At 43.8% G+C, this 18,129-nt stretch overlaps 1 protein-coding gene across 1 annotated transcript; it reads left to right on the top strand.

Annotated features, from left to right (window-relative positions):
* The first annotated feature begins 231 nt into the window (after positions 1-231).
* Positions 232-17,222, top strand: QNG1 (Q-nucleotide N-glycosylase 1). The gene is made up of 4 exons (XM_005582035.4): positions 232-827; positions 1,349-1,608; positions 10,656-10,851; positions 15,493-17,222. Exons 1-4 carry the CDS (start codon positions 491-493, stop codon positions 15,723-15,725), a joined length of 1,026 nt encoding a protein of 341 aa, XP_005582092.3. The 5' UTR covers positions 232-490; the 3' UTR covers positions 15,726-17,222.
* Positions 17,223-18,129: the final 907 nt, after the last annotated feature.

The raw sequence follows: 18,129 nt of genomic DNA, 5'->3' as shown, positions 1-18,129 counted from the left end.
CGGGAGCCGGGTGGGGGCAACGCGATCCAGGCTACGGCGGCAATTCGCCCTCTTCGAGTCTCTCCTGTTAGACGCAAGGTGGGAAAAGGCACAACATGGCAACGCCATGCACCTCCCACGGTGGGCAACTCACTGCCGGTGAACGTCAGACCTTGGCAGTTTCCAGACCTTCGGAACCGGAAGCGGAGCCTGGGAGCGCGCCCGAGAGGGCGTGAACGGGACCGCTTTCCCGGAAGTGCTTGCGGCCTCGGCCCAGCGAGCTGTCCCGCGGTCCTTCGTTTCCTAATCGGGGCAGCGCCGCGGGAGAGAACTTTACCTTGACTACACTAAGTTCTCAGTGCCACTCCCTAGCAGGGCGGGACCTTGTTTAGGCCCTGTGATCCCGCGGTTGTTTAGGCCCTGTGATCCCGTAGTAGCGCAAGGCGCAGAGTGGACCTTGACCTGCCTAGGGCGGGAAAAGAGTTTGACCCGCCCGGTCCCAAAGAACGGAATGGACGGGCTCCTAAATCCCAGGGAATCCTCTAAATTTATCGCAGAAAACAGTCGGGATGTGTTTATTGACAGCGGAGGCGTACGGAGGGTGGCAGAGCTGCTGCTGGCCAAGGCGGCGGGGCCAGAGCTGCGCGTGGAGGGGTGGAAAGCCCTTCATGAACTGAACCCCAGGGCGGCCGACGAGGCCGCGGTCAACTGGGTGTTCGTGACAGACACACTCAACTTCTCCTTTTGGTCGGAGCAGGACGAGCACAAGTGTGTGGTGAGGCACAGAGGGAGAACGTACAGTGGGTACTGGTCCCTGTGCGCCGCCGTCAACAGAGCCCTCGACGAAGGTTGGTGCCATACTCGCTGTCGGACCTTATAGCCTTTGAGGTTTCCATTTACTTGGGGAGCGTGTAGCGGGATTCCAAGGAGCGGGTTGGGAGATGGAATAATGGGAAGCGAACCTGAAGTTCGTTGCAAGTCCTGCTTAAAATAGAAGTATGAAAAGGGGCGTATTTTAGTGGGAAATGATGTTAATATTTATCATTGCAGCATAAAAGTTACAGTAGCATAAGTCAGTTTTATAAAGAATGCCATTTGAATGACACCTGAAGAACAAAAGGACCGATGTTATAAAGCAATTTACTCAAAATACATCTGATGTAATATTGCAGTAGTTAGAAATGGGTGAATAAGCACAGATGAACAAGTAGAAAATGAGAGTTTTGCTTTAGATTTTTTATTCATCCACTTTTGGTGCATTCCTATAACATTCATTTGGTTTCATATTAATTCCATGTTGTAAAAGCAAGGGTTTGATGAATATAAAAGTATGACATTGGTCCTCTGAATTTTATTTTTTTCACTAAAGGGATACCAATAACTAGTGCCTCGTACTACGCGACAGTGACCCTGGATCAGGTTCGGAATATACTTCGTTCTGACACAGAAGTGTCCATGCCTTTAGTAGAAGAGAGGCATCGGATTCTCAATGAAACCGGGAAAATTCTGCTGGAGAAGTTTGGAGGCTCTTTTCTCAACTGCGTCCGAGAAAGTGAGAATAGTGCGCAGAAGTTAATGCACCTGGTGGTTGAAAGTTTTCCTTCCTACAGAGATGTGACTCTGTTTGAGGTGAGTTGCTTCTGTTGGGGATTTAAGAAGTCTTAATCATCTCAGAGTTAACTCTTTTACTTCCAGAACTCATTTTGAGAATAAAAACTTAAATTCCTTGTGGAAGAAACTAACAAAATTAAGTAGTGTTTCAAAGTCATTTCTTATGTTTTCTTTTTGTTTGTTTGTTTGTTTGAGACAGAGTTTTGCTCTTGTTGCCCAGGCTGGAGTGCAATGGCGTGATCTTGGTTCACTGCAACTTCTACCTCCCGGGTTCAAGCGATTCTCCTGCCTCAGCCTCCCCAGTAGCTGGGATTACACGGATGCGCCACCATGCCCGGCTAATTTTTTGTATTTTTAGTAGCGATGGGGTTTCACTATGTTGGCCAGGCTGGTCTCAAACTCCCAACCTCAGGTGATCCGCCTGCCTTAGCCTCCCAAAGTATTGTGATTACAGGCATGAGCCACCATGTCTGGCGTCATTTCTTTCTTTTTTTTTTTTTTTTTTGAGATGGAGTCTCACTTGTCACCCAAGCTAGAGTGCAGTGGCGCGATCTCGGCTCACTTCTAACTGCCTCCCGGGTTCAGGCGATTCACCTGCCTCAGTCTCCCAAGTAGCTGGGAATACAGGCGCCTGCCACCGCATCTGGCTAATTTTTTTTTTTTTTTTTTTTTTTTTGAGACGGAGTCTCGCTCTGTCGCCCAGGCTGCAGTGCAGTGACCAGATCGCAGCTCACTGCAAGCTCCGCCTCCCGGGTTTACGCCGTTCTCCTGCCTCAGCCTCCCGAGTAGCTGGGACTACAGGCGCCCGCTACCTCGCCCGGCTAGTTTTTTGTATTTTTTAGTAGAGACGGGGTTTCACCTTGTAGGCCAGGATGGTCTCGATCTCCTGACCTCGTGATCCGCCCGTCTCGGCCTCCAAAAGTGCTGGGATTACAGGGTTGAGCCACCGTGCCTGGCCCTGGCTAATTTTTGTATTTTTAGTAGAGACGGGGTTTCACCATGTTGGCCAGGCTGGTCTTGAATTCCTGACCTCATGATCCACCAGTCTCGGCCTCCCAAAGTGCTGGGATTACAGGTGTGAGCCACCGTGCCCGGCCTTCCCTCCCCCACCCCAAGACTGAGTCTTGCTTTGACTCCTAGGCTGGAGTGCAGTGGCATGATCTCAGCTCACTGCAACCTCCGCCTCCCAGTTCAAGCTATTCTCCTGCCTGCACCTCCTGAATAGCTGGGACTACAGGCGCATGCCACCACACCTGGCGAATTTTTTTTGTCTTTTTAGTAGAGACAGGGTTTCATCTCCTTTCTTATATTTTCTAATCAGTATTTCATTCTTTACTTTTGTCTTTTTTTTTCCTTTTAAAATGTTTCAAACCTAAAAAACATGGAACCCTCCATGTAATGTTCTCTTTATGGAAAATTAGGTATTTTTAGTACTTCAAGAAGGTTACTTTATTGGATAAAGATCAGAATGTATACTAACCTCTCCCTAATAAAAAGTATTTCTGGCTGGGCTCAGTGGCTCACACCTGTAATCCCAGCACTTTTGGGAGGCCGAGGTGGGTGGATCACCTGAGGTCAGGAGCTCAAGATCAGCCTGCCAACATGGAGAAACCCCATCTCTACTAAAAATACAAAAGTTAGCTGGGTGTGGTTGCATGCACCTGTAGTCCCAGCTACTTAGGAGGCTGAGGCAGGAGAATCGCTTGAACCCAGGAGGTGGAGGCTGCAGTGAGCCCAGATTGCACCACTGCACTCCAGCCTGGGCGAGATAGAATTAGACTCTATCTCACACAACAGAAGTATTCTTGCAAAGTTCAGTGTACTGTATATATATTTTATGTTTTCTTTTTCATACACAGTGTACTTGAACAAATGATGATATTTTGTTGGACCCTCACAGGCTGCACCTGGATTTTGTTTTTGTAAAATTCTTTTGGAATCTTTTGAACCTGGGAGGTGGAGGTTGCAGTGAGCTGAGATTATGCCACCACACTCCAGCTTGGGCGACAGAGCTGGACTCCATTTCAGAAAAATAAAATAAAAAATAAAATAAATTCGCCAGGCGTAGTGGCTCACACCTGTAATCCCAGCACTCTGGGGGACCGAGGCGGGTGGATCACAAGGTCAGGAGTTCAAGACCAGCCTGGCCAACATAGTGAAACCCCGTCTCTACTAAAAATACAGAAATTAGCCGGGTGTAGTGGTGGGTGCCTGTAATCCCAGCTACTCAGGGGCTGAGGTGGAGAATCGCTTGAACCCAGGAGCCGGAGGTTGTAATGAGCTGAGATCATACCACTCACTGCACTCCAGCCTGGAGGACAGGAGCAAGACTCCCATCTCAAGGAAAAAAAAAAAAGAATACAATTGTGTTAGTCTGTTCTCATACTGCTATAAAGAACTGCATTTCATTTATAGCATAGTGCTTTGGTTTTGCTTTGCTGAAAAGTTCAATTTTTAAAAAATGTACCAGAAAGTGACAGTATCTTGGCTCACTACAACCTCCACCTTCTGGGTTCAAACGATTCTCCTGCGTCAGTCTCCCAAGTAGCTGGGATTACAGGCACCCGCTACCATGCCCGGCTAATTTTGTATTTTTGGTAGAAACAGGGTTTCACCGTGTTGGCCAGGCTGGTCTTGAACTCCTGACCTCAAGTGATCCGCCTGCCTCAGCTTCCCAAAGTGCTGGAATTACAGGCTTGAGCCACCATGCCCAGCCAATCTGATACTTTTTTTTTTTTTTTTTTTTTTTGAGATGGAGTCTTACTCAGTCACCCAGGCTGGAGTGCAGTGGCACCATCTCTGCTCACTGCAACCTCCACCTCCTGAGTTCAAGCAGTTCTCTGCCTCAGCCTCCAGAGTAGCTGGGATTCCAGGCACCCACTACCATGCATGGCTAATTTTTGTATTTTTAGTAGAGACGGGGTTTCACCACGTTGACCAAGCTGATCTTGAACTCCTGACCCCCTGTGATCCACCTGCCTTGGCCTCCCCAAGTGCTAGGATTACAGGCGTGAGCCACAGCGCCCAACCCAATCTGATACATTTTTATTTTTTATTTATTTATTTATTTATTTTTTTTTTTGAGACGGAGTCTCGCGCTGTCACCCAGGCTGGAGTGCAGTGGCCGGATCTCAGCTCACTGCAAGCTCCGCCTCCCGGGTTCACGCCATTCTCCTGCCTCCGCCTCCCGAGTAGCTGGGACTACAGGCGTCCGCCACCTCGGCCGGCTAGTTTTTTGTATTTTTTAGTAGAGACGGGGTTTCACCGTGTTAACCAGGATGGTCTCGATCTCCTGACCTCGTGATCCGCCCGTCTCGGCCTCCCAAAGTGCTGGGATTACAGGCTTGAGCCACCGCGCCCGGCTGATACATTTTTAAATGAAAATTGGTACAGAAACCATTTTTCATGAGTACTTGTTTCTAAAATACAGTTTTACAGAAAAATCCCCAAAATGGGCTAGCCATGGTGGCTCAAGCCCATAATCCTAACACATTGGGTGACTGAGGTAAGTGGATTGCTTGAGCCCAGGAGTTCGAGACCAGCCTGGGCAACACGTGAGACTCCATTTCTACAAAAAATTTAAAAACTAGCCAGGCGTGGTGGCGTGCTTGTGGTTCTAGCTACTCAGGAGGCCGAGGCAGGAGGATTGCTTGAGCCCAGGAGGTGGAGGCTGCAGTGAGCTATGATAATTCCACTTTCCTCCAGCCTGGAAGAGCAAGACCTTGTCCCCAAAAAATAAATAAATAAAAATAAACAGTTTGCACAAACTAGTCATGTGTTTTTAATGTATACCTATTTACTGAGATTATCATTCATTTTTAGACATGAACAGATGAATAAAGTTAACAATTTTTAACTTAGACAGATTTAGATCAGTGATTTCCCAACCTGGCTGTGCCCCAGAATCACTTAGGAGCCTTAAAATTCAGATATATTTCCAAAACACCACCCTCAAAGATCCTGATGAATAGGTGAAAGAAGAGCTATTTTTTAAGCTCTTCAAGTTACTCTGATTTAGAGTAATGCAGTACTTTGTAAAAGTTCTAATGAACAAATTGTTACTGTGACATACTGATAAATATAAAAAACAGCTTTTTGATGTTTCAATAGATAACATTTTATTTTTTATTTTTAGTGGTATTGTTGTTGTTGTTGTTGTTTGAGACAGAGTCTCGCTCTTTCGCCCAGGCTGGAGTGCAATGGCATCATCTCTGCTCACAGCAACCTCCGCCTCCCGGGTTCTAGCGATTCTCCTGCCTCAGCCTCCTGAGTTAGCTGGGATTAGAGGCACACACCACCACGCCAGGCTAATTTTTGTATATTAGTAGAGATGGGGTTTCACCATGTTGGCCAGGCTGGTCTCGAACTCCTGACCTCAGGTGATCCACCCACCGCGCCAGCCTTTGTTTTTTTTTGTTTTTTTTTGAGATGGAGTCTTGCTGGTGTGCAATGGCGCAATCTCAGTTCATTGCAACCTCCGCCTCCTGGGTTGAAGCGATTCTCCCGCCTCAGCTCCCGAGTAGCTGGGATTACAGGCACCTGCCATCATGCCTGGTCAATTTTTATATTTTTGTAGAGGCAGGGTTTCACCATGTTGTCCAGGCTGGTCTTGAATTCCTGACCTCAGGTGATCTGCCCACCTCAGCCTCCCAAAGTGCTGGGATTACAGGCGTGAGCCACCGCTCTTGGCCTATGTTGTTCTTAAGTATTGGTAATCCTTGAACTTTCTATTTATTCATGATAAAATTATGGAAGAATTTTTTCAAAAAACTTAACTATCCTGGTGTGATGGCTCTTGTCTGTAATCCTAGACCCTTGGGAGGCCAAGGTGGGTAGATCACTTGAGCCCAGGAGTTCAAGACCAGCCTGGGCAACATGGGGAAACCTCATCTCTGTAAAATAACAAAAAAATTAACTGGCCTTGGTGGTGAACACCTATAGTCCCAGCTATTCAGGAGGCTGAGGTGGGAGGATTGCTTGAGCCCGGGGAGGTCAAGGCTGCAATGAGCTGTGATCGAGCCACTGAATCGAGCCACAACCTGGGCAGCAGTGAGACCCTGTCTCAAAAAAAAAAAAAAAAAAAAAAAGAGAGAAAGAAAAGAAAAAAATTAACTCATGGTCATAGAGCTTTTTATTGACAATTATTTTATAAAGGTACTATTTAAAAAATACTTAAAATCACAAAACAGTATCATGAAATATGTAAGCAATTGTTATTTGGAGATTTACTAGTATTTTTAGTGATACCAGTTAATATTTTAGAGATCCAGAATTTGATTACAAAATCATTTGATTTCTAAAACCATAATGATCTTACTAAGAAAATGTTTTATAGATGGCCGGGCGTGGTGGCTCATGCCTGTAATCCCTGCACTTTGGGAGGCCGAGGCGGGTGGATCACAAGGTCAGGAGTTCGAGACTAGCCTGGAACACATGGTGAAACCCCATCTCTACTAAAAATACAAAAATTAGCCAGGTGTGGTGGCTCATGCCTGTAATCCCAGCTACTCAGGAGGCTAAGGCAGGAGAATGGCTTGAACCTGGGAGGTGGAGGTTGCAGTGAGCCGAGATTGTACCATTGCACTCCAGCCTGGGCAACAGAGCAAGACTCTGTTTCCAAAAGAGAAAAAAAAAGGAAAATGTTTTACAGATTGCTTGAATTTATTTTTGATTCCTCCCTTAAATCTTTTTGTCCTTTTTTTATCTTAATATATTATTATATCTATTATAATCTATGCTTTATATATACTAGTCTGCTACCATGGAAGCAGCAGTGACATGATAATTTATATGTTTTCTTAGATGCTAGCACTGATTTTGTTATTTTTATTTTTTGTTTTTTTCCCTGTGGGTTGTTACGTAAGTTTGATTCCTAGTTTTTTCCATTTTGCTCTATGAATCTTGTTAAAAATAGCAGATAATGGCTTCTATTATAATAAACTTTATGGTGTAGTAATTGTGTTTGACAGACATTTTTATAAATTAAGTCTTAAGTCTTGCAGTTTTTTATGTTTTTTTTTCCTTGAGACGGAGTTTCACTCCTGTTGCCCAGGCTGGAATGCAATGGTGTGATCTCGGCTCACCACAGCCTCTGCCTCCCGGATTCAAGTGATTATCCTACCTCAGCCTCCCGAGTGACTGGGATTACAGGCATGTGCCACCATGCCCGGCTAATTTTGTATATTTTTTTTTAAGTAGGGACGGGGTTTCTCCATGTTAGTCAGCTGGTCCCGTGCTCCCAACCTCAAGTGATCCGCCCGCCTTGGCCTCCCAAAGTGCTGGGATTACAGGCATGAGCCACTGTGCCCAGCCATGTCTTGTGCTGTTTTATAAACTAGACTTGAACTAGAAACCTGGTTGCCATATATAAATCTAGTTTATATAGAGGAACAATTGCCAAGTTGTCATATTTAGATAGGTTTAGGAATGTAGGGTGATAGTGTCATGTAGGAATGTTTTAAATTGTGATTTGTTCCTTCAGCCCCTCAATTTAATTTAGAGACATTATGCCATGTCAGAAAATGAACATGTGTGTTTGCTCTGGAAAACAAATTCTGACTTTGTTAAATGTAGCTTTAGAAGTTTTAATTTATTTAGTATAATAAAAATAGGTCTGGATCTGTTACAATAGGCATACCTTAAGGTTAAGCAATATTAGGTTATTTCTTGTTATGATAGCACATCATTGGCGTTTTGTTAGTAAATAAAAGAATCTGTAGTATCATCTTAAGGAATTTTTGTATAGAGCCTTTCCTTAAACTTTTAATCTCGTATTTATTTGTTTATGTCGGTTACAAGTTAAAATATTCTCCTCCAAGGTGGTCAGGATACATTTTGGGAGCTAGTAATATTGATAAACAAACATTTATAAAACATGATTTAAGGTTATTACTATTGGTATTAGGACTCGTAGTCGATTGTAATTATCTATGTTTTTCCATAGTTTAGGCTGATTTGCATTTGCAGATTTACAGAGTTTTTTTGGGTTTGTTTTTTTTTTGAGATAGTGTCTCAGTCAGTTGCCCAGGCTGGAGTTCAGTGATGTGATCACAGCTCACTGCAGCCTCTACCTCCCAGTCTCAAGCAATCCCCCTGCCTCAGCCTGGTGAGTAGCTGAGACTACAGGCACGTGCCACCACACCTGGCTAATTAAAAAAATATGTATTTTTTTGTAGGCTGGGCATAGTGGCTCACACCTGTAATCCCAGCACTTTGGGAGGCCAAGGCAGGCAGATTGCCTGAGGTCAGGAGTTTCAGACCAGCCTGGCCAACATGGTGAAACCCCGTCTCTACTAAAATACGAAAATTAGCCAGGTGTGGTGGTTGTAGAGACAGGGTTTCGCCATGTTTTGTAGAGATGGAGTTTCATCGTTGCCCAGGCTGGTCTTGAACTTCTGGCTTCAAACAATCCTCCTGCTTCGGCTTCCCAAATTGATGGGATTACAAGTGTAAGCCACCACACTTAACTAGAATTTTTGAGTTAAATTATAACCCACTAATGCTTGGTTAAATTTGTCTTTTCTGGCCGGGTGCGGTGGCTCAAGCCTGTAATCCCAGCACTTTGGGAGGCCGAGACGGGCGGATCACGAGGTCAGGAGATCGAGACCATCCTGGCTAACACGGTGAAACCCCGTATCTACTAAAAAATACAAAAAACTAGCCAGGTGCGGTGGCGGGCGCCTGTAGTCCCAACTACTCGGGAGGCTGAGACAGGAGAATGGCGTGAACCCGGGAGGCGGAGCTTGCAGTGAGCTGAGATCCGGCCACTGCACTCCAGCCTGGGCGGCAGAGCAAGACTCCGTCTCAAAAAAAAAAAAAAAAAAAATTTGTCTTTTCTATGTATAAATATAATTGGCTATTTTATTTTCATATTTGGACTTACATATCAACTTTGACCATTTCCAAAGTTGGTAAATATTATCATTTTCTAGCTGTTGATCAATTAATGTCTTTATAAAATAAGTTAATCATATTATCTGAAAGGAAACAGTTAAAAATGAATGTTGTAGTTCTCTTCAGACCTGAGCTTATGGATGATTGTTCTTTATATGTTGCTTTTTTTTTTTTTTGAGACAGAGCCTTGCTCTGTCGCCCAGGCTGGAGTGCAATGGTACGATCTTGACTCACTGCAACCTTCACCACCCGAGTTCAAGCAATTCTTCTGCCTCAGCCCCCTGAATAGCTGGGACTACAGGTGCTTGCCACCACACCCAGCTAATTTCTGTATTTTTAGTAGAGACGGGGTTTTACCATATTGGCCAGGCTGGTCTCGAACTCCTGACCTCGTGATCCTGCCACCTCGCCTCCCAAAGTGCTGGGATTACAGGCATGAGCCACCACTCCTGGCCTATACTTTGCTGTATATTATACAATTAATGTCAATTATATTGCAATCAGAAAAACAGACGTGTTTTAATTTAAGAAACTTTCAAAAGGAATGCTATCTACACATTTAAAATAATAAGCCCTTGGATTATATTGCAGGAATGTGTATATGAAGTTTTGCCATTGAAAAATAATACTAAGTAGTATCAAGATTACATAAATTGTATTTTATGTGCCTTGAAAAATGGGAAGTGAGTTTGGAGTGATAGAAAATTTAATGTTTATTAAATCCTTTTGTTTCCTGTAAAAGATCTATGAATTCTTGTTTTTTTTTGAGACTGGGTCTCCCTGTGTCACCCAGACTGGAGTGCAGTGGTGTGATCACGGTTCACTGCAGCCTTGACCTCCCAGGCTCAGGCGATTCTCCCACCTTACCTCCTATCTGGGACCATAGATATGTGCCACCATGCCCAGCTAATTTTTTGGTTTTTATAGAGATGGAGTTATGCCATGTTTCACAGACTGGTTGAACTCCTGGGCTCAAGCAATCTGCCCACTTCAGCCTCCCAAAGTGCTGGGATTACGGGCGGGAGCCATGTGCCCAGCCAATCTATAAATTCTTACCAACAAAGTAAGATTATTCTGCCTTTTAAAAAATGTTTCAACCTTCACCTTTAAAAAATAGCATATATAAAACTTTCAGATACCCAGATAACGTTCATATTCTCTTCATTCATCAGGGGAAAAGAGTTTCTTTTTACAAACGAGCCCAAATCCTTGTAGCAGATACGTGGAGTGTATTGGAAGGAAAAGGAGATGGCTGCTTTAAGGACATCTCCAGTATCACCATGTTTGCTGATTATAGATTACCTCAGGTTCTTGCTCATCTTGGAGCCCTGAAATACTCTGATGAACTACTGAAGAAGCTTCTCAAAGGTTTGCAACTTTAAGTCATTCTTTGTTATACTATGAATTGTTGGATCTTGGTTTAGTTGTTTTTTTTTTTTTTTTTTTGAGACGGAGTCTCGCTCCATCGCCCAGGCTGGAGTGCAGTGGCGCAATCTCGGCTCACTGCAAGCTCCGCCTCCTGGGTTCAGCCATTCTCCTGCCTCAGCTTCCCTAGTAGCTGGGACTACAGGCACCCGCCACCACGCCTGGCTGATTTTTTTGTATTTTTGGTAGAGACGGGTTTCACCGTGTTAGCCAGGATGGTCTCGATCTCCTGACCTCGTGATCTGCCCGCCTCGGCCTCCCAAAGTGCTGGGATTACAGGCGTGAGCCACCGCACCCGGCGGTTTAGTTTTTTTTGCAAAAGATCTCCTTTGCTTTAAAAGAAAGAGAGTACTATTTATTGTTCATAGTATATGTAAAGGAGAATGCAAAGATAAAATGTAGACAAAATGATTTTTCTTTTTGTTTGCACTGTGAAATGTGGATATTGTAGAAAATTGTGCTCTTTGAACGTTATAATTTCATAGCCTAATGACACCTAAATTTATGTTACATTAAAGTATGTAACACTGCCAGTTCATCAGGTATAGTATTTGAAAAGTGTTAATTAAGCTGAAGAGCACACTACATGGTGATATGAAGGGTAGGCTGAAAGATAGGTAATATGAACTGACTTTTGAGTGAAGAGACTCCAAAGTCTGCACTGGGATATCTTGCACAAGTCACTCACTTCTCTTGGCTTATTCACCATTATTGGATATGATTATTGATATCAAGACTAGGAGCTTTATGATAAATAAGCATAGGTAAATTGGGTTGAAAAGTTTGTGTGAAAATTAGCTTATAACATTTCCTTGTATGAGGAAAATAATTATATGATTTTCATGTTAATTTCCCTTTTAGGTGCAAAATTTTCTGCTACTTTTTTCTTTTTTATTTTATTTTAATATATGTGCTCAAATTCCTGGGCTTAAGCAATCTTCTCACTTCAGCCTTCCAATGTGCTGGGATTACAGGCATGAGCCACTGCACCTGGCCTCTTTATATATTTTTTCTTTTCTTTTTTTTTTTTAAGACAGAGTCTTGCTCTGTTGCCCAGGCTGGAGTGCAGTGGCATGATCTCAGCTCACTGCAAGCTCCGCCTCCCGGGTTCACGCCATTCTCCTGCCTCAGCCTCCTGAGTAGCTGGGACTACAGGCACCTGCCACCATGCCCGGCTAATTTTTTGTATTTTTAGTAGAAATGGGGTTTCACTGTGTTAGCCAGGATGGTCTCGATCTCCTGACCTCGTGACCCGCCTGCCTCGGCCTCCCAAAGTGCTGGGATTGCAGGCGTGAGCCACCGCGCCCAGCTTTTTTTCAATTCAAACCCTATACAGAGGCTTCACTTAAATGCTGTCCTTGCTCATAGTGATTTGTCCATCTCCTTCTCAGTTTTTATAGCACTTAATTGTCTCTGCTACTATGAGAAGAACCGTAGTGAGAAGGGATCATCCAGCATAGTTGTATAGAGATGTCAGAATTTTCTTCTCCCATCCATTTCAACTCCAGAGGCTCTTTTCCAATATCCATTGGCAGTCATTACTGCCTCCATTTATGCCTTGCTTCTAAAAGGGTTCTCTCCTATCCTTAGCCAGTTTGATATAGGGTGGACAAATTCTTTTGCCACTTAGTGCATTTAAGTAAAATTTGGATTTTGTTTTCCAAAAAGTATTTTACTGCAAAACGAGACCAAAAATAAACAAACTGTAAATGTAATGTAACAGACATAAGTATAGTGTACTCATTTTTAAAAACTACCTTAAGTGGAATCTAGGACCAGCTTAGTTTGACCAGGTGAGGTAGGACCTTCCTTAACTGGCTTCCAATGGTACTTCTAAACTTGAGGATTTGCTACACTGGTATTCCTTCCCTTCTCCCCTCATCTGGGTATCTCAGGGACAGCCCTTGGAAGTGCCACCTAGATTTCTGTCCGCTGTCTTTAACCCATCTCTTCACCGAAGACATAGTACTTGGCCAATTATAAAAAACTAACAATGCAATTTGACTAAATTTAGCTTTTCACTGTGATTCTAGGGCCAGCTTTTAGACCAAATACCTGGGCCATATACCTTCCCTGACTCTAATCTCTGTCAGTCCACTCAAATGTCTTTTTCTGTCTGAAGTCCATGTTCTACCCCATACTGTAAGTTGCCGTATTAGTTATTACATTAGTTTCCTAGGGCTGACATAACAAATTACCACAAACTAGATGGCTTCAAGCAACAGAAATGTATTGTGTCACAGTTCTGGAGGATGGAAGTCTGAAATCAAGATGAAGATGTTGGCAGGACCATCCTTCCTCTAAAGGCTCTTGGGAATAATTCTCCTTGCCTCTCCCTAGGACTTTGTGGCTCCAGCAGTCCTTGGCATTCGTTGGTTTGTAGCTGCATCACACCAATCATGGCCTTCTTATCCTTGTGTCTCCTGTCTCTTCGTATCCTCTTTTTTTTTTCTTTCTTTTTTTGAGACGGAGTTTTGCTTTTGTCGCCCAGTGCAATGGTGCCATCTCGGCTCACTGCAGCCTCCTTCTCCTGAGTTCAAGTGATTCTCCTACCTCAGCCTCCTGAGTAGTTGGGATTACAGATGCCCACCACCACGCCTGGCTAATTTTTGTATTTTTAGTAGAGACAGGGTTTCACCATGTTGGCCAGGCTGCTCTCGAATTCCTGACCTCAGGTGATCCACCCACCTCAGCCTCCCAAAGTGCTTAGATTACAGACATGAGCCACTGCGCCCACCTGTATCCTCTTCTTTTCTTGCTTGCTTTCTTTTTTGTTTAGAAACAGGGTCTTACTCTGTCACCAAGGTTAGAGTGCAGTGGCATGATCATAACTCACTGCGGCTTCAAACTCCTGGGCTCAAGCGATCTTCCCTTCTCAGCCTTAGCCTCCTGATTAGCTGGGGCTACTAGAGGTGCATACCACCATGCCTGGCTACTTTTTCCATTTTTTGTAGAGACAGGATCTCACCTTTCCTTCATTGGATTTAAGGTTGATCCTAATCCAGTATGACCTCATCTTCACCTGATTACATCTGCAAAGTCCCTATTTCCAAACAAAGTCAAATTCACAGGTACCAGGAGTTATGACTTGAATGTATCTTTTTGTGAGCCACAGTTCAACCCACTACTATTATCTATTGCTGTGTAACAAATTACGCTAAAATTTAGTGGTTAAAACAACAGACATTTATGACCCTGGGTCAGGAACCTGAGTGCCGCTTAACTGAGTACTTCTGCCTCAAGGTTACAGTCCAGCCGCCAAGTGGAGCAGTGGTCTTATCTAATAGCTCTACTTGGGTGGGAGCATCTGCCTCCTTGACCACTCTGTTGGTTGATTTGGCAGTTTTAGCAAGTTGATAGTCAAATTTGGAGGAAGTGATTAACAGCAAAACTGAAGAGGGAAGGTATGGGCTTCTATACTAGCACCTGGTTCAAAGTAAGGAAGTGGAGGAACCTGGTTAATCGCTGTTTTCCCATCTGTTCCACTGACCAGTGCCTAAGCCCATGGGAGAGTTGGATGGAGGGGGGCATAAGTAACACTACTTAAGATCACAAGATCTCCTGGGTACTGTGAGGCTTTGTGCAGGGGTGCAGTTTGGTGGCCAGAGGCCAAATACAGCTTGCAGTTGTGTTATGTTTGGCCTGAAAAATGATGTTAGCAATTTTTAATTAGTTTCCAACTCTTGAAAATTAGGAGATTTCCCATAAAAATCAAACTTCCTGACTTCTCTCATAAGAAAAATATGGAAACATACAGTACCTTTGTATAGTACTACGTTCACTACCTAGCTCACTACAGTTTGCCTCTGACTGCTGCATATAGACGTGGCTCCATGAGTCCTACTCTAGTCTCAGTGGCAAGGCACAGCCAGTACCTGCCTTGCAAGATCAGATATTCCCCAAATAACTATTTATTTATTTTGGAGATAGGGTTGGCTCTGTTGCCTAGACTGGAGTGCAATGGCCTGATCTTGGCTCACTGCAACCTCTGTCTTCTGGACTCAAGTGACCCTCCCACCTCAACCTCCCGAGTAGCTGGGACTACAGGCACATACCACCATGCCTGGCTAATTTTTGTATTTTTTGTAGAGACAGGGTTTTGTCATGTTGCCCAGGCTGGTCGAACTCCTGAGCTCAAGTAATCCTCCCACCTCAGCCTCCCAAATTGCTAGCATTACAGGTGTGAGGCACTGCACCCAGCCTGCAATAATATTTTTTTTCTGGTATCAAACCTAATTTTAAATACCATCTTTTTAATAACTAGCAGTCATATTTTTAAATTTATGGTCACCACTTATTCATTTATCAAATATTTATTGGGGAGCTAGTATGTGCAAGGTGCTATGCTAGGTCCTGGGAATATTGAGACAAGCCAGATGTGGCCCCTATCTTTGTGGAATTTAACTTGTAATTTAAAATCAGTGCCTACGTTTTGAAATGATTTAAATTACCAAAAATAAAGTCTGAGGTTTACAGTTTTAAAGTGAGTACCATTTAAATACTATGTTTTGTTCTACAGTAAAGTTCTGAGTAGATTTTGTATCATTGACTATTACTTTTTCTTACTGTTTTTCCCCCTTGCAGGAGAAATGCTCTCATATGGAGACAGGCAAGAGGTGGAAATCAGAGGGTGCTCGCTTTGGTGTGTTGAGCTGATCCGGGATTGTCTTCTGGAGCTTATTGAACAAAAGGGTGAAAAACCTAGTGGAGAGATCAATTCCATTCTTCTGGATTATTACTTATGGGACTATGCCCGTGACCATAGGGAAGATATGAAAGGAATTCCGTTTCATCGCACACGTTGCATATATTATTGACCTCAAGTGTAGACTGATGCAAAGAAAACCCCCTGCATTTTATATCATATCATCTGTACAGTTTTGCTTTGATATTTAGAGAACATGATCGAGGTTATAGGAATGAGGAAATTGATTACCTATTCTCACTTTAAAAAATACTTCCGGCCGGGCGCGGTGGCTCAAGCCTGTAATCTCAGCACTTTGGGAGGCCGAGATGGGCGGATCACGAGGTCAGGATATCGAGACCATCCTGGCGAACATGGTGAAACCCCGTCTCTACTAAAAAAAGAAAATACAAAAAACTAGCCGGGCGAGGTGGCGGGTGCCTATAGTCCCAGCTACTCGGGAGGCTGAGGCAGGAGAATGGTGTGAACCCGGGAGGCAGAGCTTGCAGTGAGCTGAGATCTGGCCACTGCACTCCAGCTCGGGAGAGAGAGCGAGACTCCGTCTCAAAAAAAAAAAAAATACTTCCTAGGCCGGGCACAGTGGCTTATGCCTATAATCCCAGCTCTGTGGGAGGCTGAGGCGGGTGGATCACCTGAGGTCAGGAGTTGGAGACCGCCTGGCCAACATGGTGAAACCCCATCTCTACTAAAAATACAAAATTAGCTGGGCGTGGTGGCACATAACCTGTAATCCCAGTTACTTGGGAGGCTGAGGCAAGAGAATTGCTTGAACTCAGGTGGTGGAGGTTGCAGTGAGGCGAGATTGTGCCATTGCACTCCAGCCTGAGCAACAAGAGCAAAACTTCCTCTCAAAAAAAAAAAAAAAAAACTTCCTAGGCCAGATGTAGTGGCTCACATGTATAATCTTAGCACTTTGGGAGGCCAAGGCGGGAGGATTACTTGAGGCGAGGAGTTCAAGACCAGCCTAGGCAACATAGGGAGACCCTCATCTCTACAAAAATTTAAAAATTAGCCTAGCGTGGTGGCATGCTGTGTAATCCCAAATACGTCGTAGGCTGAGGCTGAAGAGGGTGGATTGCTTGAGCCTAGGAGTTTGAGGCTGCAGTGAGCCACAGTCATGCCACTGCATTCTACCCTGGGCAACAGATGGAGACCTTGTCTCAAAAAAAAAAATTCCTGACATATCACTGTATATTCCCAACTTTATCATTTGTCTGCCTGTTTAGTTTTGACTTACTTTTTTTTTTTTTTCTGTGGACATGCATTTGACAGAAATAGTGAAGGAACTTTAATATTTTATTTAAATTTCTTAAAACTAATCATGCCTTATGTGACTAATCTTCAGTGATAATATTTCATCTATTGATATATTTTCTTGAGGTATAGTAATTTTCAGTATACCTTAATCGTTTGGTATAAAAGAGGTTTTTGATGTATGAATGCTGTTCTTATAAAAATCAATCTTGACACTTTATTTTAAACTTTTTATTGGTAATGATAGTGGGTTTTGTACATCATGATTTTCAATTTAGGATATCTGTCTGTCTAATTTGTTTTTGCAGAGTAACTATATTGGAATTGAATAAAAATATTCAAAATTTTTCTTAAACCTGGAATGGATTATTTCATTAAAATAGAATTTACCATATATAATTTTAAAAGATTCACTGTAAGTTAGATTATTTACTTTCTGTTGCAGAACTCTCATTACCTGTCAAGTACTCATTTCGCACCACCCCCACCACGTTCTTTCTAACAGAATCTTCTTTTTTTTGTTTGTTTTTTTTTTTTTGAGACGGAGTTTCGCTCTGTCGCCCAGGCTGGAGTGCAGTGGCCGGATCTCAGCTCACTGCAAGCTCCGCCTCCCGGGTTCACGCCATTCTCCTGCCTCAGCCTCCCGAGTAGCTGGGACTACAGGCGCCCGCCACCTCGCCCGGCTAGATTTTTGTAGTTTTTAGTAGAGACGGGGTTTCATCGTGTTAGCCAGGATGGTCTTGATCTCCTGACCTCGTGATCCGCCCGTCTCGGCCTCCCAAAGTGCTGGGATTACAGGCTTGAGCCACCGCGCCCGGCTCTAACAGAATCTTGATTGTGTTAGGTATCTACCTTGTCTGCTTGCTGTGACTTCAGAAGTCAGAAAAAGATGCCCTTTTCCCAAGCACTTTACTGCCATCTACTGGAAATTTGTCATAATAACCTTACAAATGACTGGCTATGAGTGAGGCCTCTTGGAGTTGTGCAGTACACAGCTTGCACAACCATAGTAGTGGTCCTCTGTCTATCCCTGTCCTGTGTGACTCAGGGGATGGTGATCCCACCGCCAGTTCTGCAGGCAGATCTTGTATGAATGGTTCACTATTCCTAGTCACTTTACTCTCCTTGCCTGTGATTGTTTTGATAACGGGTATATAATCTAGTTCTGGACAGTGATACTGGATGACAAGTCTGCTGGGAAGCTTTTAGAAAAGGATTCTTCACTTTTAAGAAAGAGATACAGGACAAAGGTCCCTTTTCTT

This window comes from Macaca fascicularis, chromosome 15 (genome assembly GCF_037993035.2).
Source record: "Macaca fascicularis isolate 582-1 chromosome 15, T2T-MFA8v1.1".
Taxonomy (NCBI): domain Eukaryota; kingdom Metazoa; phylum Chordata; class Mammalia; order Primates; family Cercopithecidae; genus Macaca; species Macaca fascicularis.
This window is presented reverse-complemented; position numbering and strand designations above follow the sequence as displayed.

What these genes read in the sequence shown, in the direction of transcription:
- QNG1 (XM_005582035.4), top strand. Translation starts at nt 491, where the DNA reads ATGGACGGGCTCCTAAATCCCAGGGAATCCTCTAAATTTATCGCAGAA. An exon ending in GAGATGTGACTCTGTTTGAG is followed by an intron (nt 1,609 to 10,655) that starts GTGAGTTGCTTC and finishes TTCATTCATCAG; the next exon opens with GGGAAAAGAGTTTCTTTTTA. An exon ending in ACTGAAGAAGCTTCTCAAAG is followed by an intron (nt 10,852 to 15,492) that starts GTTTGCAACTTT and finishes TCCCCCTTGCAG; the next exon opens with GAGAAATGCTCTCATATGGA.